Source organism: Coniosporium apollinis, assembly GCF_000281105.1.
Source record: "Coniosporium apollinis CBS 100218 chromosome Unknown supercont1.7, whole genome shotgun sequence".
Lineage (NCBI taxonomy): Eukaryota > Fungi > Ascomycota > Dothideomycetes > Coniosporium > Coniosporium apollinis.
The window spans coordinates 597,378-618,226 of NW_006913269.1; the positions used below are offsets into that span (position 1 = coordinate 597,378).

Below are 20,849 nucleotides of genomic sequence, written 5' to 3' on the forward strand. Positions count from 1 at the left end.
CCTGCAATCACCCGACATCGTCGTGATCCCTATGGCCCGTCTCTCAAGTGGAGCAAACCCAGCACTCCAAACTCCGTCGCTAAATCTTCAAAATATACGGCTTCACATGTCCAACCCTCGGCATCCGATCCCTCAAACGAGTCCCCCAAGCACCACCTTCCCCACACTCGCCACCTCAACCCTAATCCCCTCCCTACTCGCGCCCTCAAACTCCCTCACAATCCCCGCAACGATCGTCTTCCTAATCCTCGCATCCGCCTTCGCGAACAAATCGCCCACGGCACCTCCGCCTCCGCCAGCAATCCCGCCACCACCACCGCCAGCCCTCCTCCCCTCCTCGGCCAGCGCCTCAGGCGTGGGCAGCAGCTGCAGGATACGCGTGTAGCAATCAATCAAGACATCGCACAGCGTGGCGAACGTCTCGAAGAAGTCCGGCTCGAACGGCAGGCTCGGCGTCAGCAGGAAGCTGTACTCCTCGCCCGGCAGCAGCTCGTCCTCTCCGCTCGGCAGCGCGGACGCGAACGACGCCGTCGTGGATGCCGGGCCCGCGCCGGGCCCGCCTAGGCTACCAGTCGACGGCCTGCTCGCATCCGCCGCCTCCCCGCTGCTGCCCTGGGGATGGAAAGCATCCGCCGCCGAGCTCGTCCGCCGTGCCTTCGTGGAGGCGGCGGCGTGCGTCGCGCGCTTGAACATGCCGGCGACTTTTCCGCGCGAGAGCGAGCTGGCTTGTCCGTCGGCGCCGTGGATGCTTTGGTAGGTTTCGTATTCGAGTAGCAGCGCGTTTAGCGCGCGGAGGTACTCGGTTGCCGAGGCGGAGTTTAGGTCGAGCACGGTCGGGAGCGAGAAGCCGAGGTGCAGGTAGTGGGTTGCGCGCTTGGCGAGCTTGCGGGGCGTGTATGTGGGGAGGGTGTGTAGGGTTGAGGGGGGGAGGTGGAGGGTGTTGAGGTAGTACGTGTGGCCTTCGTGTCTGCATGGGGAGGGGGTTAGTGGGGGTAAGTGGGATGGAGGGGAGGATGGGATGGATGGCAGGACGAACACTTTGCGGAGGTAGTCTAGTGTCGCGATGCGCTTCGACGCCGTGTCGTGGATGTGCTGGAAGACAGCGTAAGGGTTGGGTGAGTTTGCGGAGGGAAGGACTGGCGCTGGTGGACCCAGACTGCCATTGCTCTGGGTAAAGCTGATGTTCGACTGTGCTGTTCCTGGCAGCCGTCCGGACTGGTGGGCGTGTCTCAATGGCACGGCTGTCATGCCGACTGTGGCCTTCGGATCCGACGCCGATAGAGGGGACTTGGAGAAGAGACTGGCCTCCTTCTGGACATTGTCCGACGACCTCTGTCTTCTTGTGAATGTCGACACGGAAAGGGTTGGCTTTGAGGCATTGGCGGCGGTGGCGCCCTTTTCGGGGGAGTAGGATATCGTCGCCAGGGTTGTGGTGGAGGGCGATGTGAGCTTCAGGGAGGAAGCGTTGGACGAGGAGCGCAAGGATGTGGATCTTCGTAAGCTTGCCCCAATGTCTGTGACGGAGGAAGATATTGAGTGGCGAGAGGAAGCGGTGCGGCGGCGGTGTGAGGAGGTGGTGCTGGTTTCTGACTGATCCGGGGGTGAAGCCGTCGTTGTTGCTGTCGCTGTCGCTGTCGTTGTCGTTGTCGTTTGCGCGTCTGTGTCAGCCTTCTGTCGACGGCCAAAGATTGTGCTTTTCCTGCCAAAGAGGCCTCCGCTGCTGCTAGAGGGCCGGGGCATGCTGTGGGGCGTCTGTGGCGGGTCCGATGCGTTCTTCCCTCCGCGACCTTGTTCCTGGGGGGCATGCACGGCCGAAGGGGGAGAAGATGCAAGTAGCGCAACGCTGCCGCGTCGTTTCCACTTCCCCGACTCCGGCGTCGTGTGGACCCCTTGACAGGTTCCTACTTGTAGCGCCGCCGCCGGGCCTGTTCAAGGGTTTCGGGTTAGCTGGCTGGCGTCCATCTCTCTTGGCGCCAAACCACACTTACGCTGCTGCATGAAAAGGGAGTTGGCTATCAAGTCGTCCATGGCGGATGCGACAGAGGATGCTACGAAGCTGCTACGAAGTTGCTACCAAGAGTGCTATGGACTACATCCATCAATTTTCTCGGGAGCAACCCCCCTTCTTTACTTCCAACGTTATGCGCATCGCATGCGGCTGAGCTGCACGACATGTCAAACACGTGCAACGCCGAGTCAGGAACTCCCGTCGCTCCGCCAATCCGATCCCATTCCGCCCTATCCCGCCCCGTCCCGCCCCTCTCCCGCGACTTGGTTTACCCCCCGCCTTGACCCCGCCTTACCCCTCGGGCCGCCCTCCCCCCCGGCGATCTTGCGCGCCAAGCAGTCATCTGGCACGTCCGGGTGTCTAGTGGGTGACAGCCCGTCAGAAGTGCTTGGCTGCTCTCTACCCTCGTCATTCATACACAAGGTACTACCAGTACTACCAGTACTACCAGTACTACCAGTACTACCCAGGTGGAGAAACATACATCCTGAGCCATATCATAACTCTCCATATAATCTGAGACCGGCGAACTGTGCAACTCCAAGCCCGTGCAACTGTCCGTTGCCAGCAGAGCCTTCAACATCCACAACCGCAGTCATGGGAAGCTCAAAGGCAAGCTTCCGCAGAGCAGCACATTGCAAGCAGCTACAGGCAGTGCTAACGCCAGTTCACAGCGCGAATCCACCCCCAAACCCGGCCAATGGCCCGCCGACCCCCAAGAAGACGTCCCCATCTCCCCGTCCCGCATCTGGATAGATGGCTGCTTCGACTTCACCCACCACGGCCACGCCGGCGCCATGCTGCAAGCCCGACGGCTGGGAGACGTCCTGCTCGTGGGCGTGCACTCGGACGAGGCCATTATGGAGAACAAGGGGCCGACTGTCATGACGCTGAAGGAGCGGGTCGCCGCGGTAGACGCCTGCAGGTGGGCGACGCAGAGCATACCGTGTGCGCCGTATGTGACGAGTTTGCCGTGGATAAGCCATTACGGGTGTCAGTACGTCGTACACGGTGACGACATCACTTCCGACAGCTCCGGGGAGGATTGCTACCGGTATGTCAAAGCCGCGGGGAGATTCAAGGTCGTGAAGCGGACGCCCGGGATCAGCACGACAGACTTGGTTGGGCGAATGCTGCTGTGTACAAAAGGCCACTTTATACGAGATCTGGACAAGGTGCTGGCAGGCGAGGGGGGTCACGGCAGTGAGGAAGAGCGCAAGCGGAGTGGCGAGGAGATGCTGCAGAGGATCAGGGACTATGCGAGCGATGAGACTGGCCACCACCCTGGCTCCGAAGTCTGGTCGTGGCATGCGTCGAGAGAAGCCAAAGAGAGGAGACCTTCCCATCCACCGCCAGCAGGGGGTTCAGCACCGAAGAACGAACGACGTCGCAGCTCCCGCTCACACCGAAACCACCATTCCTCGCGTGAGCAAGCGGGTGAGCTCACAAAGATGGTCGACGGCAAGCCTCCGCGCAAGCATCAGCGCATCATCTATGTTGACGGAGGCTTCGATCTCTTCTCCTCGGGCCACATTGAGTTTCTACGCCGTGTAAGCGAAGACGAGGAGGCGCTTGCCAAACAGCTAGACTGGTACACCGACGAGGCTCGACAACGGCGGATCGAAGAGGCCGGCGAAGACTACCCTCCCTACTACCTCATCGCAGGCGTGCACGACGACGAAGTCATAAACCACTGGAAAGGCATAAACTACCCGATCATGAACATCTTCGAGCGCGGGCTCTGCGTGCTGCAATGCAAGGTACGCCACCATGCCCTCCCTTTCCCCCAATCCCCAACAGGCTAAACTCACAACGCCCCTCTCCCAGTACGTCCACGCCCTCATCTTCAGCGCCCCCTTCACCCCCACGAAGTCCTTCCTCGCCGCCCTCCCCTACGGCCCACCCCACGCCGTCTACCACGGCCCGACCGCCTTCATGCCGCTGACCTACGATCCCTACACCGCGGCGAAAGAGCTCGGCATCTTCGTGGAGATCCCCTCGCACGAGTACGCGCACGTGAACGCGGGGGAGATCGTCGAGCGCATCCTCAAGGGCCGGACCATGTACGAGGCAAGGCAGCGCATGAAGGGGGTGAAGAGCGTGGGCGAGGATGCGACGAGGAAGAGGGAGGTGCTGGAGGCGGAGGCGAAGGCGAGGGCGGAGTTGAGGGAGCTGGAAAGGACGAGGAGTATTCAGGAGATTGAGAGGGGGTACGGGTTATGATTGATGACTTCGGGGTGCTGGGATTTGCAGAGACGATCAAGGCACGATGGGGAATAGAAAGATCAGCCGGGCTGGTCTATAAAGCGGGCTTTGAGAAGGCAGAGGCGGGGATGGTATGAATGATTGGCGATGGACGTCCAGAAAGCACGGTCTTAAGTAGCTTATGATCCGCGGTCGTACGATGTAGATACCTTGAGCTTAGGCCGCTTTGAGCTTGCAACGTTTTGACTGAAACAGAGCTTCTCTCGGCCCTCCATATATGTGGGCAGGTTGTAGATGATTTTCTTCCTCGCCTTTGCGGGGACTATCAAAGCGCGAGAATGGCTGTAGTTCTTTGCTCAGTATTGTGTTACTTTCTTACAATGCTCATACAAAATCAAACGTGTCCCCACTCTTCTCCCTCAACATACCACCCACACGCTTAGTCCCCACAACCCTCTCCAGCCTGAGCCCATCCCACTTCGAGAACAGCACCCTCACAACCGCCTCCGAAGGGTCGATCTTGCCCTCGGTGATCGTCGCACCCAGATACCCGCCCACAAGCTCCTGATAGAAGATCGGGTTCTCCGGAAGGCCGTACATAACAACCCTCTTCACGCCGCGGATGAAGTATCTGCGGAAATGGTGCGCTCTGCCCGTATAAAGCAGCACAGAATGGCGACCAGTGAGGAAGTGCGACCGCGCACGACGGGCATCCGGCTGCTCCGTGTACTCCGAGATGGCGCCGAAAGAGATGTTCTGCGTGGCGGTGGAGGTGGCGAAGTAGTTCCTGATGCGGACGAAGTCGAGGTACGAGGGGATGAAGACGAGGATGCCTTGGCCGTCATCCGCGGGCTTCGGGTAGCGTGATAGTGATGGTACGACGGCTGTGGTGAAGTATTTGAAGCGTGCGTCCGGGTCGCTGGCTGGTGAGGGCGAGTCGTAGCGCGAGAAGGTCTGCTTGAGCTGGAGACCGATGTCGAGCATCGCGCCATCGTACGAGGGTTGGTGTTTTATTTTGCCGGCGAGGTTTTGCATGTGTCCTGAATGTAGTCTGTTCAGTTCGGGTGTGAGGTACGCGGAGAAGACGAGTGTCTGTCGCAAGTATTTGGCGTTGCCGTCCAGGTACCAGCTCCGTACGCGGCTGAAATCGCAACCGTGAGGGTCCTTCGGTTGGAGGTTCAGATGCTCAAAGACGAACTCCACATGCTCCCAGTTCTGCATCAGCATAGCGTCTGCCTGGTCCACAATCACCACCTCGATGGAGCTGAGGAAATCGCTGTCTTGTTTTTTGGGGTCTCCTGACTCAATCGCGCGCCGTAAGCCAAGTGGACTGGCGAACACGATGTCAGAGTTGTAGAACTGCGAGAAGTATTTGACGGTTTTCCTGGTGAATTTCATCCCGAGTCTGAACTCGTTATCATCATTGCCTTCGAAAAGCTCTCGAAAATCTGCAGGCCGATCCTCGGAGAACTTGTCCTCGGTCTGCACGTAGTAGTCTTGAAACCGCTTCTTGTTCTCCTGTTGCTCCGGCTCGCATAAACTCATGATGGTATCGACGGCTCGGACACAGGACTGCCGAGTCTCCAATAGCATCAGCACTTTTGGCCTTGTGAACCCCTGATCTCGTAGCTCAAGGTTGTCCTTGTCCTGATCCCTAGCCAGGCGAGCATTGTTTTTGATGATTCGATCGCGGGTCTTGAAGATGTGATTCAGGGCATGTAGGCATACCAACCTGCGGAGGTTTCCTGCGTTGCTCACACTGCGAGCGCCAAACAAGAGATCTTGATATTCGAAGATAATCGGCGCTATAGCTCCCTCCAGGGCCGTAAACTCCGGGATTACTTTCTGAGCTGGCTCAATTAACCTCTTCTTCAACTTGAGCTGCCTCGGTGAACGTAACGAGCGCTTGGTCGTGGACTTCGAAAGGCACCCTTGCGGGTAACTGACGGATGCTGTCCCCAAATTCTCCAGCTGAGTCTTCCGCGTGTCCCACCCATTTGCCGCGATGGTCTTCAGGTTCTTGGATAACTCATTCTCGTCCGGATTGGCAAAGTGGGACTCAAACGGGTCCGAGGCGTCCTCCTCATCATCTACCATCTCTTCCACCTCAGCAGTGCCCGGGTCTTCAGCATCTTCATCAGCGTCGTCCGCTGCGACTTGTTCAAGCTCGCCATCTACATCCACAGTGGCTGCCACAGGTGACTGCCCCCGCGGATCCCCCCCGTTCTCTGCGTCATGGCTGAGTTTTCGCCTTTTCCGCCTTGGTTGATCCCGGTGGGACGGTTGTTGAAGTGACTGGAGCAGCGCATTGTACGGCCTAGGGTTGTCCACTTGCGCCTCTTCCTCGTCGCTTGAGAGATCACTCGGCGCATCTTCTACATCATCTACATCCGGCTCTTCAGGTTCTGACACAACGGACGCTTCATCTACCGGGTCCTCAATCCGGCTCGTTCTGAAGTTTTCTCGTTTGCCTCCTCGAAACCCGCCTCGGGATCCTCCTCGAGAACCCCCACGAGATCCTCCACGAAACCCTCCTCTGCTGCGCCCTCCACGGGCTCCTCTCCCCTCCCCTCTACCCCGTGCTGCTACCATGAGAACGTATAGATGGCGATATTGTAAAACGTCCTTCTCTCCCTCCGCTTGTCGATGTCGGATGTCGAAGTAAACTTACAGGTGTTGGAGCATGTCTGCATGAAATCCATCCAGAAAATTCCTTATCGATAAGCCAGTCATAAGTTAGGCGAATTTTCCACACAGCGGAGGATTGCTCGAGTGACACCAAGCCATATCAACAACTCCGCATCGCAAACAGGATATACACAGCCGAACCTTTCAAGTACACTTGTAGGCCCGCGCCATATCTGCCCGGCATGGCCTCCGCCGACTCCTTCCTCCACCTCGCCCGCCCCCTCGGCCCCGCCCAAATCACCACCCAGCCCTCCACAGCGCCCCTCTCCGTAACAGTCCAGCCGCAAGCCCTCTTCAGCATCCTCGACCACTCCCTGCGGCGCAACGCAGACCAAGAACGCGTGATCGGGACCCTCCTCGGCATCCGCAGCGAAGATGGCACCGAAGTCGAGATCCGCAACTGCTACGCGGTGCCGCACACCGAAACCGCCGAGCAAGTGGAGGTAGACATGGACTACCAGAAGGAGATGCTGCGGCTGCACCACCGCGCGAACCCGAAGGAGGTGCTTGTGGGCTGGTACGCGACGAGCAGCGAGCTGAACACGTTCTCGGCGCTCATTCAGAATTTCTACGGCCAGCAGGGGGACGGCACGTTCCCGCATCCCGCTGTGCATTTGACGGTGTCGACGGCGCCTGGGCAGGATATCGAGGCTAGGACGTATATTTCGGCGCCGATTGGGACGACGCCGGAGAGGGCGGCGGATAGCTGTTTGTTCATTCCTGTGCCGCATGAGATCAAGTACGGGGAGGCGGAGAAGAGTGGGTTGGAGATGATTGCGGGAGCGAAGGACAGGGAGGACAGGACGCAGCCTATCTTAACGGACATCGAGAGCTTGGAGAGGGCGATAGAGCAGGTTCTCGAGATGTTGGAGAGGGTCAGCAACTACGTCAACAATGTGCTGGATGAGGAGGCGCAGCCGAGCAGCGCGCTGGGCCAGTTTCTGATGAATGCGCTCAGCTTGGCGCCCAAGGTGGATCCGGCGAATATCGAGCGCGATTTGTGAGTCCTCCCAGGTGTGAGCGAAAGACGAGGGACTAACACTGTATAGCAACAACCACATCCAAGACGTTCTAGCAGTTTCTTATCTTGCCAATACCATCCGCACGCAGATCGACCTCTCCAACCGGTTAGCGACCGCAGCGCTCACAATGGGCACTGGCGATGCTCTAGGTGAGTCGGCCAAAGGTGGCGAGCAACCCCAGCGAGGCGGCGGCGATTCGAGACGTGGTGGAAGAGGAAGGGGCGGCAGGGGTGATAACAGACAGCGTGAAGAGTGAGCGCGGCCACGGCGCGCTGTATGAGGATTTGACGCTTCTGAGATGCGCATTGACTCGAGCAAGATCATGGCGTCGGAGTTGGTGATTGCATTATAGATCAGTCATAAAAGGTCCGAGTCACATGTTCTACGAGGTAACGAGGAGGATCTAGTAGTGTCCAACTCCTGGAGCTTCACCGGATGAGAGGGCATGGAGCGATCGGCTATAGCATACCAAAAAATCACAAAACTTCTGTCCAAATGGCAGTCCACGATCCGAACGCCTTCAAGATGCTGACCATCTCTAACTCCAAAGCGATGCTTTCCCATACCAGACGCCCTCGCAATGCAACGACCGTAAAACCAGATCTCTTTCCCCCCCACCAGTAGCCCCTCACTTCTCCGACCTAGCCTTCTTAGATTTCCTCTCCGCCTTCTCCACCGCCTTCTCCTCCTTCACGTTCTCCTTCCCCAGCTGATCATCCTCAACATCAAACGCCTTCCTCTTCTTCTTCAGCTCCTTGTCAAGGTTGAGCAACTCTGTGACACGCCCAAGCTTCTTCGGATCCTTACGCAGCATGAACTTGAAGTCGTCAACCTTGATCTTCGCGCGCCGGGCGTATGCGGCGCTCTGGGCGGCTTCATGGCAGGTCTCTATAATGAAGCTGGGTTGGCGTTAGCCTTGTGCAACGCGGGCTGTATGGTAGAGGTGATGGTGGAAGCGGAGGCGGAGGCGCACTCTGTCACTATCTCGTCCAGGACCTTGACGGTTTCGGGAAGCGGGTTACGGTCGTCGCCGAATGCGACAAGGTAGGCCTCCACTGTCTACGCCTTTAGCGTGCTGCGGCGGAACGGGCAGCGAGTGGGCTGCGTACGGTCTGCTGTTGGAAACTGCTGGCCTTTGTGCCGCAGTCGCATGCGCGGTTCGGTCATCTTCGCGCTGTTATAGGGGAGGAAGACGACTACGCGACAGCCAGGGCGTGTTGAAAGGTGTACGGAGGTAATGTTGACGGTAGACAGGCGAGAGGTGAATTCAAGGGAGCTTTGGCCTCCGCTCCGCCCCGCTCTCAGCCCTGTGCGGAATCGGAACTCCATCGCCTGGGCAGGCTGAACTGCCTTCTCTGTCGCTCAGATATCCTCCAAGTCGCGCTGGCTGAGCGCTTCATCACACACAAACTGCTTGACACAACACCGCCCTGGCACTGCTCCTCTCTCTTTTATAACCCTATTAGCGCGCAGCTACCACCCCGCCAACACCTATCTACAACAATCACCTAAGTGCAACAATGGAGGTGTCCAATATCCACCCGCCTGTCTCCTTCACTCACCCCTCAGACCCGAACTACAACGTGGACATGGACATCGAAATGGACATAGACCTCGGCGGCGACGCAGAGATAGCAGCGCTTGAAGCCGAGGCCATGCGAATCGTACGTCCTTCATCGAGCCTTCCCACTACGAACGACCCAATGTCAGACATCTGCTGACGCGACGCCCACTCAGGAAGGACAGAATACTTCGGTCTTGGTAGCCGCGCCCTCCGCCGACGGAGCAGCCACAGACATCCATGCAGCACCCGAGAGAGTCCACATCCGAGGCGTCGACAATTTGACGACAGCCGACATCAAGTTCTTCGCCTCAGAGCTATACCCCTCAGACCTCTTCGTGCGGGTAGAATGGATCGACGACACCTCAGCCAACATCGTGTACCAGACAGCCGAAGCAGCAACCGCAGCATTGGCCGCGTTCTCGGACTTCTATCAAGTCGTTGATCCCGCCCTCGTCCCACTGTCAGAGCTCAGGAAGGCGAAGAGGCTCGCGACGCATCCTGATGCCGATCTCCACGTCAGACAAGCATTCAGCACAGATGTCAAGAAGAAGGGCGCGCGGGAAGCAAGCCGATTCTATTTGATGAACCCGGACAAGGACCCGAGCGAGCGGAGGAAGCGATTTGACTCACGGAGAGGTCGCGGTGGAAGACGGGCTTCTGACGAGAACGGGGATTACCGGCGAAGGCGTTTCGACGATCGAGAACACAGGCGCAGGCGCGATGGAGAGCAAGAGACGGCCTTCGATGTCAGCATGTATGACGACGACGCAGGAGCTGCGCCTACCCGTCCAGCAGCGCGCAGTCGGCAAGAATCCCACTCCGGATACTCTTCGTCTGGCGAGGGCCCGGGAGGGAGGCGAACAGGGGGTAGAGGCAGAGACGACGGAGATCTTTTTGCAAACAGAGCGGCGAAGAAGCCCGATGAGACCTACGGACGGCTGCGCGACAGGAGCGCATCACCAGCTGGAGATGGAGACGGACGTCTAGGCTTTGTGGGCGACGAGACAGCAGCGCGGAGAAGGCTGCGGCGCAGGAGTTCGACTCCACCTCCCGCCTACCGAAAGCGCGACCCGAATCCGCATCCTTCGGGGAACGTGGGGAAAGAGCTGTTCCCAGCAAAGGAGCCAGTCATGATCCTCAGCTCGCCGCCCGCGAACAGCGTGAAAGAACTGTTCCCGAGGAAGTCATCGCCGGCGAAACGATCGAGAGAGCTCTTCCCGCACAAGACGGCTGTCAGCAACCATCGCCGAACGGACGCGCTGGATGCCGGCGAGTCGGCTGACCTTGTCGCCAACGGAACTCAGGAATGTAAGCAACGAGATCTCTTCGACCGAATTAACAGCGGAGGTTCCTCCTTTGGTAGATTGCACGACAGGCCAACAGCGCCGACGGCCGGAGGAGATGAGACTGAAGGCTTCAGTATACGCGGTTCTGGAACCAGTCAGCAAGCGCCGGGTTTCTCGATTAGGGGCGCTGCCCAGACCCCTGATATCACTGCGCCGGTGGAGTTGTTCCCCTTGAGAACGGGAGGCAACGCTGGCAAGGAACTGTTCGCCGAGAAGATCAAAGGTAGAGGCGGACCGAGGAGGAAAGCTGAGGATATGTATTTCTGAGGAAGACGAGGACCCTCGTCTCCGGCGGTTGATCTTAGGATGGCCTGGCTGGAATGACTGGTCATGAGGCGTTAGGGAATTTAGGACAGGCTCTGCTTCATTCTCTTATCGGCGATACCACCTGCTAACCCCCCCTTGAAGTCATTACTTGTAAGTATCATTCATCAATGCATATTGATACATGCGCCGTCGATCTCCATAGTTTTGGAAGTGATGTCAGAACCGATGATTACAGCCGTCCAGGCATCGTCCAAGCGCGACCACCAGATCGGCCCATCGTGACATAAGCTACGATGATGGCGTAACGCTTGCTTTAGCGGAGAAGTGAGTTTCGAAATACGATGAGTTCCATGGTGAAGCGTCGCAGCATCATCTCGTCTTGTTTCTTCAGCCCAGGCTGCTTCCAGGCTGCTTCCAGGCCCCAAGACCATGAGCATTAACTCCCAAGCCCCCTAATTTTTCCCCTACCCATCACTGTATCTGTCCTTCCTGAACCAGCCTCCGTATGGTATCAATAGTAGTATGCACCGCCATCTTAGCCACGCGCTGGTACCTCTCCTTGAGCTTCCGCGCCTCCTCGCCATCCTCATCCTCAAGCTCAGGATGCAGCCAATCAAACGCAAAAGTCATATACACATCCTCCGGCTTTCCGGACGGCCCTGCTGAGATTATATTCGTGATCAGGCTGCCGTTCTCCTGGTGATAGTCGACCTATGGATCCGTCAGCCCCCGGCTGCTCGGTGCTCGCTCACCCGCTGGCTGGCCACGCGGTGCAAGCCCCCCCTGGCTTGAACTTACCTTCGCCGGCTTGGAATGCACGCAGACCTCCCTTACGTCCCCCGGCGGGCCCATACCCTCCTTGAACTTCACGATCCTAGTGACGACGGCATTGCCCTTCTCGTCCGTCTCCTCTTTCTCTACCACGCACTCCGTAATCGCGGGCACGAACTCGTGGGCGTTCTTCGCTTTGCGCTCCATGCCGGCCCATACCTGGGGGACTGTGAGGGTGGGCGAGGCGTCGGAGGGGTTAATGGGGGCGGTGTAGGCGAGGTGGAAGGACACCATTGTGTGCGGTTGGAGTGGGAATGGGGAGGGGTGGATTGATGATGCGGGAAGGGTATTATGTAGTGTAACTGCTTGGAGGGTTTAGCTCTGGATGTCCGACTAGACAGGAGTGTATGGATTTGGCTGTGATACTTTAATGAGAGCTTATCGCTTACGAAATCAGCGTCTAGGATGTAGTGGCTGTCTTTGTGATCAATTACATATCGGCCATCATACTCGGCATGATTGTCAGACTGGAGGGATCACGAAGTTGACGTCATCCAGCCTTGAGGCTGCATCCGAGATTCGGGCCGCTGCCGCGGCCGATGAGATGATCATCTCGGCGTTTGCCGGGTGTGTTGATGAGGGTTCCTAGCGGTTTCATCTTTAGTTGAGGTACATAGGTAGTGAGGCTGATGGTAGCAGGATCTCTCAGCTGCATGGTCGTCCGCATGAGATTTGATTTCTTGAAATCCAGTATCACGCCAGCCACAAACTAGCGAGATGCAATCGCCATTTCGAGACGCCGGTATTCTTTGTGATGCATGCCAGTCAGCAATGAACAGCGACCTAACCGGGCGCCATCATCCTGATGCTGGCAGTTTCCGCACAGTTATAGAGCAAAACTGTAAGTCTGCAGGCTCCTCTACTCGGAATACGGCATGGAGGAACTGTTCAAGGAAGGCAAAGGTGGGCTGTGGTTCTGGATTACGCGACGGAATATCCACATGGACGTTCCCGAGCGCTCAATCAGCGGTAGTCGCCCATATATACGGTGCCTTTTGCTACCAACTGTGTGTGAAGCTGAAGGGGGCAAGCCTCGAAAGCCAAGTAGACCTCCAGATAATAGGAAGGCAGGCGAGTGAGCGTGCCCGTTCGACAAACGCCCTACTCCTAGGAGGCTGACAGGTCAATGGCAGTCCTATAGTATACCATTGGAATCCAGTGCTGCAGGATACATCTCAGGACGACACCGTGTCCACAAACACCGGCCACACAGCTCTCACCGAGGTCATTCGTGAGTGGCTGGTGACGTGTATTGATGAACACTCAAACTGTAACAAAGATGTTGAACAGGGCTGGTATCCGGAAGGGTTATTGGACCTTACCACAGATAAACCACGGCTATTACTCACGCAGCTCGAGCGTCCTAGGGGGCCATACGCAACGCTCAGTCATTGCTGGGGGAACAAGCCAATTTTCCTCACACTCACGGATGGAAACCTCGAAGCACTATGCGACGGGATCGACTTAGCAGCGCTCCCTCGCACGTTCCAACATGCGCTTGAGATTTGCCGAAGACTGAACATATCCTTTGTTTGGATAGACGCGCCCTGCATTATCCGGTCAGGTGAAAACAGCAGCAAGGACTAGCAGAAACACATCGTAGACATGAGGAAGATATACCAAAATGGTGTGCTCGATATCGCGGCGACGTGGGCATTAGAATCCACAGCCGGATGCTTTACTTCCAGAGATCCAGAAGGTATCAGGCCCCAGTATGTCTGTCTCAACGCCACAGATGCTGAAGAATCACCACACCATGCATTCCAGGTGATCGATGGTTACCTGCTTCGAGATGGGATAGGCTCTCTCACGCCGTTAGGAAGGCGAGCTTGGGTGTTACAAGAACGGCTATTGGCCCCTCGCGTCCTACATTTTGATGCCAATCAGCTGTTTTGGGAGTGCTCAGAGATGAAGGCTTGCAAGACCAGACGCTCCGGTTTGCCACCGGGGATGGCATCCCGAGGCATGGCGCCATTTTCGCTTGACCAGCGGGCGGTTGCACCGGAAGAAGATTTGAACGAGAGTAGTGGACTATCCACGAAAGACATCCTGTGGCAGAATATAGTCTCGGAATACAGCAATCTCAACCTGACATACCCCTGCCCGGACAGACTCGCAGCACTAGCCGGCGTGGCAGAGCGTATGGCAGCAGACAGCCGGAGCGAATACGTCGCAGGGTTGTGGAAGAAAGAGCTACCCCGAACGCTGCTATGGCGCGTGTTCTCAACACCCGGTACGCCGAGAGAGCGCTTTAGCGAAATGTACGTCGCTCCGACATGGAGCTGGGTAAGTGTGGATGGCGGCGTAGAACTCCCAGAGATCTTATCGGATACCAACGAAGAGTTTGCGCGGATTGTGGAGGTGGAGGTAAACGCTGTCGATGGGATGGAAAAGTTCGGCCAGATCGCCTCTGCCAAACTGACGTTGGAAGGTTGCCTGATGCCAGCAACGTGGAACACTAAACCAAGCCCACTTACCGACATAGAGTTTCCGGTCGGCATTGAAGGGCATGACGTTACGGTGTATAGCACTGAAAGGCCGTACACTCAGCTAGCAAGATGTGTTTTTGACTGCGGAAGTGCGGTTCTTGCGGATCAAGCGAACGTGAAGGCTCTAGCCGCCATGGAACCAGAGAGAATCCTCCGTTATGTTTGGAGTATTCTTGTGGAGCCTCATGGAGCAAGTACGAAGGAGTTTGTAAGACTTGGCGTTTGGTTCGCCCGAAGTGGTGGAGTTAAGGACCACACTGAAAAGGGGCAAAAGAAAATTATCATGCTACTTTGATACGGCTCTCGCCATATGTACCACACGGTTCTCCGACTGAGTATTGCTCTGGTTAGTTACGGCGAGAGGATCCGACAGCTTCGACGGCCAAATCACGCTGCTGACGTCACTACGCGAGGCACAACGCGCTGCCGCGGTGGTGTGTGCGCGATATTCTCTAAATCCATTGTAATCTCAGAATAGTTGTAGGAAGATCATATACGTGTTGTAGAGGTGCACCATTGCAATTAGTCCCGAGGCGAGAAGCCCACAGAACCGTCCAGTGATCTGGTGTCGCCTTTGGTTTCTAACATACCTCAACATCGCAGAGAGGTTTTCGACCGGCACAGTATTGCAACGCTACAACCTCCGCTCGTAATTCTCCAGTCTAGGCCGTTCGGCACTACTAGTAACTTCACTTCCTTACACTCGTCCTTATACTCGTATCTGACGTTCCTGGATCCTGGATTGCAAGATTCGGTTCTTGGAGCTTTTCAGGGACTATACCAAGCATTGATTCCAGACACCTGCGAGCTGTGTATACCATATCATCCACATCCTTCACCCGATCTCTCCGCCATGACGCGTCCAAATAAATTCAAAACGCCGAAACTAGCCGCCCGCCATACAACCACTAGATCCCCAAAAGCGAGCAAGATCCTGCCCACTAAGCCTCTCATATCAGACGACACGCAAGCCGAGACGCCTCCCCGTGGTACCAAGCGAAAACGGACCGCCAGGCAGGAGACAGATGACGAGCAGGCGCCTCAGTTCGCCCCAGCAAAGGCTCCCTCGGCAATCAAGGCCGCAACAGCGCCAGCACAACCAGCAGCGGATTCCCTCTCAGTCTCCCTCCCTGCGACTACCACCGCGCCGCCATCTTCCTCGCTCTTCCCCTCCGAGATTGAAGCGCTGAAAGTCAAATATACACTCCACACGCACCCGATCACCTCGTCCTCTAAGATGCACACAAAAGTCGTGTCAGTACTCTCGCAGCTCACGAACGAGGCGTCCGCTGCAGTAGATCACACAGACGCGCCGAAGAAGGCTGAACGTACCACAATAGTAGCATTGAGCGCCAGATCTAAGGCAGCAACGAAGCTGGTCAGCGTGGTCGAAGTTGTGAAGCGGGAGCTGGATGGTAGGGGGTTGGGGTGGTGGCAGTACAGCGGGGTGCATGGCATCTTGGATGAGATGGGGGAAAAGGATGGGGGCAGCGCAGATAGCGCGGGCTTGAGGGGTAAGAAGAGGACTCATGGGAGTGAGGGTGAAAGCGAAGGTGAGGAAGACGGTGAGGAGGAGGTTTTTGAGAAGATGAGAGTTCCTGGAGAGGAGGAGAGGCAGAAGGTGCGGCAGATACCGGTCATCACGATATACATGAGCCGGATGCCGGTTCCGGAGCTGAGGAGAAGGTTCGGGGAGCAGGCCTCGACGGCTGCGAGCAGTTGAATCTGGTTTCCTTGTTGTCAGGAGGAGACGATTGATGCGTCTCGTGGACCTTGCAGCTTTATGTTACCGCAAAAGACAGGTCGCTCTGCCCGGCTAAGCCGACGAGCGTTGCTGCCTCTGGCGCTTTTAATTTGGGAGAGCATAGCATGGCTAGGCGTTGCTTCAGCTCAAGAGATACCCAGTTATTTAGTTTGAACTTCAGATTTGCTGGTTTGGAATCGTTTGATAACCATGTATTCTGAAGGTATCTGGAAACACAGATATATAATACCGTCTATGCAACACTCCCACACAAGCATCTCAGGCCTTCTGTATCTCGTTCCTCTCAACCAGCTCTCCCACACCCAACCCCCTCCCCATCTTAACCTTCCTCTTCTTCGCCTTCTTCTCCGCCTCCGCCCCCTCCCCTTTCTTCCCTGCGCTGCCAACCTCACCGCCCTCATCCTGCCCCACACTTCCCTCCTCGTCCTCATCATCGCTGTCTTGCATCTTGAGACGCAGGTCCGACAGATCCATGCGCATGCTGAACGCATCCTCGCCGTCGGCGTAGTACTTCGGCTCCGTCTTCTCGATCGTGAAGCCAAGCGTGTCGCTGTATAGGTGCTTCGCCGCGGCGTTCGAGACACGCACGTGGAGGGAAACGTAGTTTGCACCGTAGGTCTCTGCCATGGCGCGTTCTGTAAGGTTGTTAGTCGGTAAGTCCAAGTCATGTGATCCACGGACAATTCGAGGGATTTGAAGGAGTAATGACCAGGACGTACGGCTCTGCCTCATAAGTTTCTCGGCGAGTCCGAGTCGGCGATGCGTTCGCATGACGCTCAGGCTCGTGATGTGGCCGTGCTGCACGCCGTCCGCGGGTTCCTCTTCCATCTTCGCGAGGACGTAGCCGACAATCTTTGGCGGGTCATACGGTGTCTTCGGTGGGCGTGAAACCTGAAATGTGTCAACACGCCGGCTGTTGGGTCTTGCGAACGCTGGAGAGAGGATAGACGGGCTGGCTCGAATTTTCCGAGGCCTGAGAGCTTATGGATAGAAATGGAAAGGAAACCGCCGCGGTGCACTTGTGGGAGCAGAAGAGCGAAACTGAACGTACATCGACTGCTACATATGATAATTGCGGCCATGACATCGCGTGGTAAAGATAGTATTTGCAGAAATAGTTCTCGGGCAGATTCGTGATATTGGCTGTTTGCACATTTGGGATATCCGACGGCCTCAGCACACGGATATCCATTTTGCTGCTTCGCGGGCTCAACTTATACGTTTTAGTGTCCGACCTCTCAACCAGAAGGCGTGGTGGCAGGTAGAAGCGCAGACAATGGAATTGATGCAGGAGTTCGCGAAGCTCTCCAACGTCCGATATCACGAACTTTTTGGCTTGGCAGGGCTGACCAATCAGAGCATAGAGTCGGGCCAGGGTCCACCATTTTGATATTGGCCGTGAAGTGAGTGAGTGAAGAGATCTTCGTTTGCATAGCTATTGCAACAATGATTCACTTAATGCTATGGCCTGCGCTCGCGTCTGAACAACTTCTCCCACAACAGCTCACCTCCAAATCTATCCATCAACCACGGCTTTCAAACGCAACCACCAGCTTTCAAAGCCGTCTTCTATCCCAGATACAGCCTCTTCCTACGATCATTACCAAGCTATCAGAGCTTTCAGTAACTCCAGAATGCCTTTCGTCACTGCTTTCGGCGTCGTCAAAGCCGGCTTCGCCTACCCAAGCGGGAACAGCAGTAGGTTCATTTCTCGTCTTACTTCTTTGCCTCGCATCTGTGTAGACGAACTCTGCAAGGGCTTTCGAGTCCGAGAGTCTTCGGCATGCCAATGCTTCGTAGTGTCAGCGTCGCGCAGAAGGTAGAGATGAACTTGTCAACGGATAGGTGATCCGCGCCGGTGTCTGCACTCGTCCCAAAACTTCCTTGCCGCACTCTCGAAAGCATGTATCAGAGACATTCCATGCCTTTGGCAATCTTCGCTTTCCTGTCACCTATCTTCGCCGCTGCCTGTGTCTGCGTGAAAGAGGATCCATTCATATGAGGAGGGTTCCTGAGTTGGCGGCACTTAACCCTCGTCTCCTTTCTTCTAGCTCTTACACTTCTTTACTGCTATCTGATCTCGCGACCCGGAAGATCATAAGCTCACCTTGCACAGCTCCCTCAGATCCGGACGCTCCGGTTCACGTTTCCGCAGTCGAGCCCGGACCCATCACCACCACCGCCCGTGACCAGTGGCAGCGTCTCCCGGAAGGCGTCCGTCACTTCTTCGGCATAGTAGACCCCGCCTACGAAGACCGATGTGCCGCAAAGAGCAAGCGCGAAGCCGATCTCCTTCGACGCGAGGAGCGGGTAACCAGGCGTGAGGAGCTGGTGATCAAGCGCGAAAAGATAGTTAACGCCCGCGAGGATAGACTCAAATGGGACAAGAAGTACTGGGAAGATGTGGGGAAGTGGAAGCATCGAGATGAGTTCCGTGCGCAGATGCTGGAGCGCAGTGAAGCATACGATGAAGAGCGGCAGAAGTGTGAAGATGCAAAGGCGGAGTATGGTCTCAGGGTGCGCAAGCTCGAAGAACGGAGACAGAGGCTTGTGAAGGAGGAAGAGCTGCACAGAGCCGAGAAAGCGAAGCTCATCACGAAGAGGAAAGAGTACGATGCGAACATGCGTGCTGCGCGTAGCAGAGCTTTTGCTGCTACGTAGGACTTCATCATCATGCGAAATTCGGAGGTCTATCAGTCAAGGTGGAAAGAGGCTCAAGGCCGCTACAAGCAGGAGTTGGAAGAAGAAATGCAAGCCGTAGAGGCAAAGTACGCTACGCAGTATGCACAGAGCGTGGGAAAGTTGAGGCAGCAGTGGAAAGAACGTGAGGAGAAGCTCAAGGCCGACAAGGAAGCTGAGCTAGGCGCGGTGTACGAAAAACACAGGAGAGAGTTGGAGGCTCGCGGCGGAGGAAAGACGCAGGATGCCACGAAGAAAGGAAAGAAGCCAGTGATAACCTTCACCCACATGGCAGAAGCGAGCAAGAAGTCGACACCGCCCCTGAACTCACCGCATACCTCCCACGCAGGCGCCCCCAGGTCGCCAAGCCGCGGACGGAAGAGAACTACTGCCCACGATGCAGCCACTAGAACCTCACCAAAGCGCCGCCGCGAAGAGGACGAGGGAGATGACGCCGGCCCCACTTCGCCTTCAAAACGCCAACGCAGCAAGAGTCCTGATGTTGGCGAAGAGTCTTCTCCTACCTCAGTAAAGCGACGAAGAAGTGGTAGCCCAGATGATGATGGTGACACCACGACTCCAAAGCGGCGCTGTAGTCCACCCCAGACTCTGGACGAAGGTATGCCAGCGACCCCGAGCGCTCAGCGTGGTGTGGCACCTTTACCTTCCAGCGCTGAGATCGCGGCCTACCAACCGCCCAAAGAGATCCCTAGCTTCATCATGGATGACGACGAGGAGTTGTAGACGCACCGTACGTTCGCATCCGCACAATCGACGCAAGACTTCTCCTCTCCTGTCCGTGGTAGAGAGCTGTAGCCCCGTCCCTCATGCTTCGACATTTCGACACAGCATCCCCCCTCCAGCTTACCACATGTTCTTGATTTAAGGATCCAAGAGCACTTCCATAGTCGTCGGTTCCTATTCACGCACTCGAATCCTCATTTTGGCGACGCAGGTACAGGCGTCCGACTCCCTGACCATGCACAGGTTTATCCTGGTCAGACATGGGGTGACGGTGATGCCTTCCTGGTTCGTTTGCCAATGGGAGAGTTTGAGTGCTAATGGGGCTTCGGCCGCTGCGGTGGTGCTGGAGGTGATTTGATTCGGGGACCGTGGCGGGTCGGTAGAGGGTGCTGCAACATCGATGCGGATTGCCGACGGTTGCTGTCGCTGAGACCTGGATCGTCGTCTAGGCTGAATGGTGGTCTGGCTCGCTCAAAATGATAGGGCCTGGGTGAGAGAATGGCTTACGGCTTGATCGGGTTAGACATCGCGGGCTTCGCGAAGAGGAATTCGACGTGGTGATGGCGAGAAGTCTGGAGCACTGTCGACCTCGAACGTGGTACTGCTTGGCATCTCGGGCTGACGACAACCCAGGGTGTCGAGAAGACACAACTCCTAAGCATTACACCGACTTCCTGCTTTGGGTTGACGCTGGAGTTTGCTTGGTTGTTTTTGGTCCTGATTCGTATCCTAGGATTGAAAATGGGGCCACTCTCTGGCGTTTTGAGGATGAGGGAAAGCTTTCCTCCTGGTGGAGCTCCTGCTCATTGGGACACTATGGCTGAAACCGAAGATTGTGCAGAATATGGGTACTCTGGCGATTCTGAGATGAAACACGGCAACTTGGAGATTGTTTAGGGACAAGAGAAGATTTTCAAATGGGGTGCTTGGATATTGTTTGGGTAGGAAAGATGCTGCCATGAAGTCCGTCGAGTGCTCTCTGGCCCTCGGGCAGCGCTCTCTGAGTACTTCATGATTTACCACCTGCCTACTGTGAACCCTGTCAGTGCTACTAATATGACATAGGGCGAGGTACTCTTAGAGCCTCGCTGTAGACGACCTTACAAGTACCAGTACCCAAGTCAGATGCAGATGGTAGGCCTCACCGTCTGCTTCTTGACATAATACTGCATCTCTAAACTGCTCACTCACATTCGACTAGTACACAAGCACGTCCTCGAAAACTCTGGCAAGCGATCTCT

At 56.4% G+C, this 20,849-nt stretch overlaps 11 protein-coding genes across 11 annotated transcripts; 6 read left to right on the plus strand and 5 right to left on the minus strand.

Moving 5' to 3' along the window:
- Positions 1–132: 132 nt before the first annotated feature.
- On the minus strand, positions 133–2,028 carry W97_02105 (uncharacterized protein; the record flags this gene model as incomplete). Its single annotated transcript, XM_007780007.1, has 3 exons — positions 133–967; positions 1,037–1,925; positions 1,989–2,028. 3 exons carry the CDS (start codon positions 2,026–2,028, stop codon positions 133–135), a joined length of 1,764 nt encoding a protein of 587 aa, XP_007778197.1.
- A 777-nt stretch (positions 2,029–2,805) lies between these two features.
- On the plus strand, positions 2,806–4,231 carry W97_02106 (uncharacterized protein; the record flags this gene model as incomplete). The annotated part of the gene is made up of 2 exons (XM_007780008.1): positions 2,806–3,768; positions 3,836–4,231. 2 exons carry the CDS (start codon positions 2,806–2,808, stop codon positions 4,229–4,231), a joined length of 1,359 nt encoding a protein of 452 aa, XP_007778198.1.
- A 366-nt stretch (positions 4,232–4,597) lies between these two features.
- Positions 4,598–6,805, minus strand: W97_02107 (uncharacterized protein; the record flags this gene model as incomplete). The annotated part of the gene is made up of 1 exon (XM_007780009.1): positions 4,598–6,805. One exon carries the CDS (start codon positions 6,803–6,805, stop codon positions 4,598–4,600), a length of 2,208 nt encoding a protein of 735 aa, XP_007778199.1.
- A 278-nt stretch (positions 6,806–7,083) lies between these two features.
- W97_02108 (eukaryotic translation initiation factor 3 subunit F) lies at positions 7,084–8,179 on the plus strand (the record flags this gene model as incomplete). The annotated part of the gene is made up of 2 exons (XM_007780010.1): positions 7,084–7,901; positions 7,951–8,179. 2 exons carry the CDS (start codon positions 7,084–7,086, stop codon positions 8,177–8,179), a joined length of 1,047 nt encoding a protein of 348 aa, XP_007778200.1.
- A 372-nt stretch (positions 8,180–8,551) lies between these two features.
- Positions 8,552–9,090, minus strand: W97_02109 (uncharacterized protein; the record flags this gene model as incomplete). Its single annotated transcript, XM_007780011.1, has 3 exons — positions 8,552–8,822; positions 8,897–8,978; positions 9,033–9,090. 3 exons carry the CDS (start codon positions 9,088–9,090, stop codon positions 8,552–8,554), a joined length of 411 nt encoding a protein of 136 aa, XP_007778201.1.
- A 353-nt stretch (positions 9,091–9,443) lies between these two features.
- W97_02110 (uncharacterized protein) lies at positions 9,444–11,100 on the plus strand (the record flags this gene model as incomplete). The annotated part of the gene is made up of 2 exons (XM_007780012.1): positions 9,444–9,587; positions 9,661–11,100. The coding sequence occupies 2 exons, from the start codon at positions 9,444–9,446 to the stop codon at positions 11,098–11,100; spliced, it is 1,584 nt and encodes a 527-aa protein (XP_007778202.1).
- Positions 11,101–11,571: 471 nt separating this feature from the next.
- W97_02111 (uncharacterized protein) lies at positions 11,572–12,165 on the minus strand (the record flags this gene model as incomplete). Its single annotated transcript, XM_007780013.1, has 2 exons — positions 11,572–11,811; positions 11,899–12,165. The coding sequence occupies 2 exons, from the start codon at positions 12,163–12,165 to the stop codon at positions 11,572–11,574; spliced, it is 507 nt and encodes a 168-aa protein (XP_007778203.1).
- A 1,674-nt stretch (positions 12,166–13,839) lies between these two features.
- On the plus strand, positions 13,840–14,715 carry W97_02112 (uncharacterized protein; the record flags this gene model as incomplete). The annotated part of the gene is made up of 1 exon (XM_007780014.1): positions 13,840–14,715. The coding sequence occupies one exon, from the start codon at positions 13,840–13,842 to the stop codon at positions 14,713–14,715; it is 876 nt and encodes a 291-aa protein (XP_007778204.1).
- Positions 14,716–15,273: 558 nt separating this feature from the next.
- W97_02113 (uncharacterized protein) lies at positions 15,274–16,143 on the plus strand (the record flags this gene model as incomplete). Its single annotated transcript, XM_007780015.1, has 1 exon — positions 15,274–16,143. One exon carries the CDS (start codon positions 15,274–15,276, stop codon positions 16,141–16,143), a length of 870 nt encoding a protein of 289 aa, XP_007778205.1.
- A 300-nt stretch (positions 16,144–16,443) lies between these two features.
- Positions 16,444–17,377, minus strand: W97_02114 (uncharacterized protein; the record flags this gene model as incomplete). The annotated part of the gene is made up of 3 exons (XM_007780016.1): positions 16,444–16,820; positions 16,905–17,076; positions 17,237–17,377. The coding sequence occupies 3 exons, from the start codon at positions 17,375–17,377 to the stop codon at positions 16,444–16,446; spliced, it is 690 nt and encodes a 229-aa protein (XP_007778206.1).
- A 442-nt stretch (positions 17,378–17,819) lies between these two features.
- On the plus strand, positions 17,820–19,608 carry W97_02115 (uncharacterized protein; the record flags this gene model as incomplete). Its single annotated transcript, XM_007780017.1, has 3 exons — positions 17,820–17,883; positions 18,302–18,842; positions 18,888–19,608. 3 exons carry the CDS (start codon positions 17,820–17,822, stop codon positions 19,606–19,608), a joined length of 1,326 nt encoding a protein of 441 aa, XP_007778207.1.
- Positions 19,609–20,849: the final 1,241 nt, after the last annotated feature.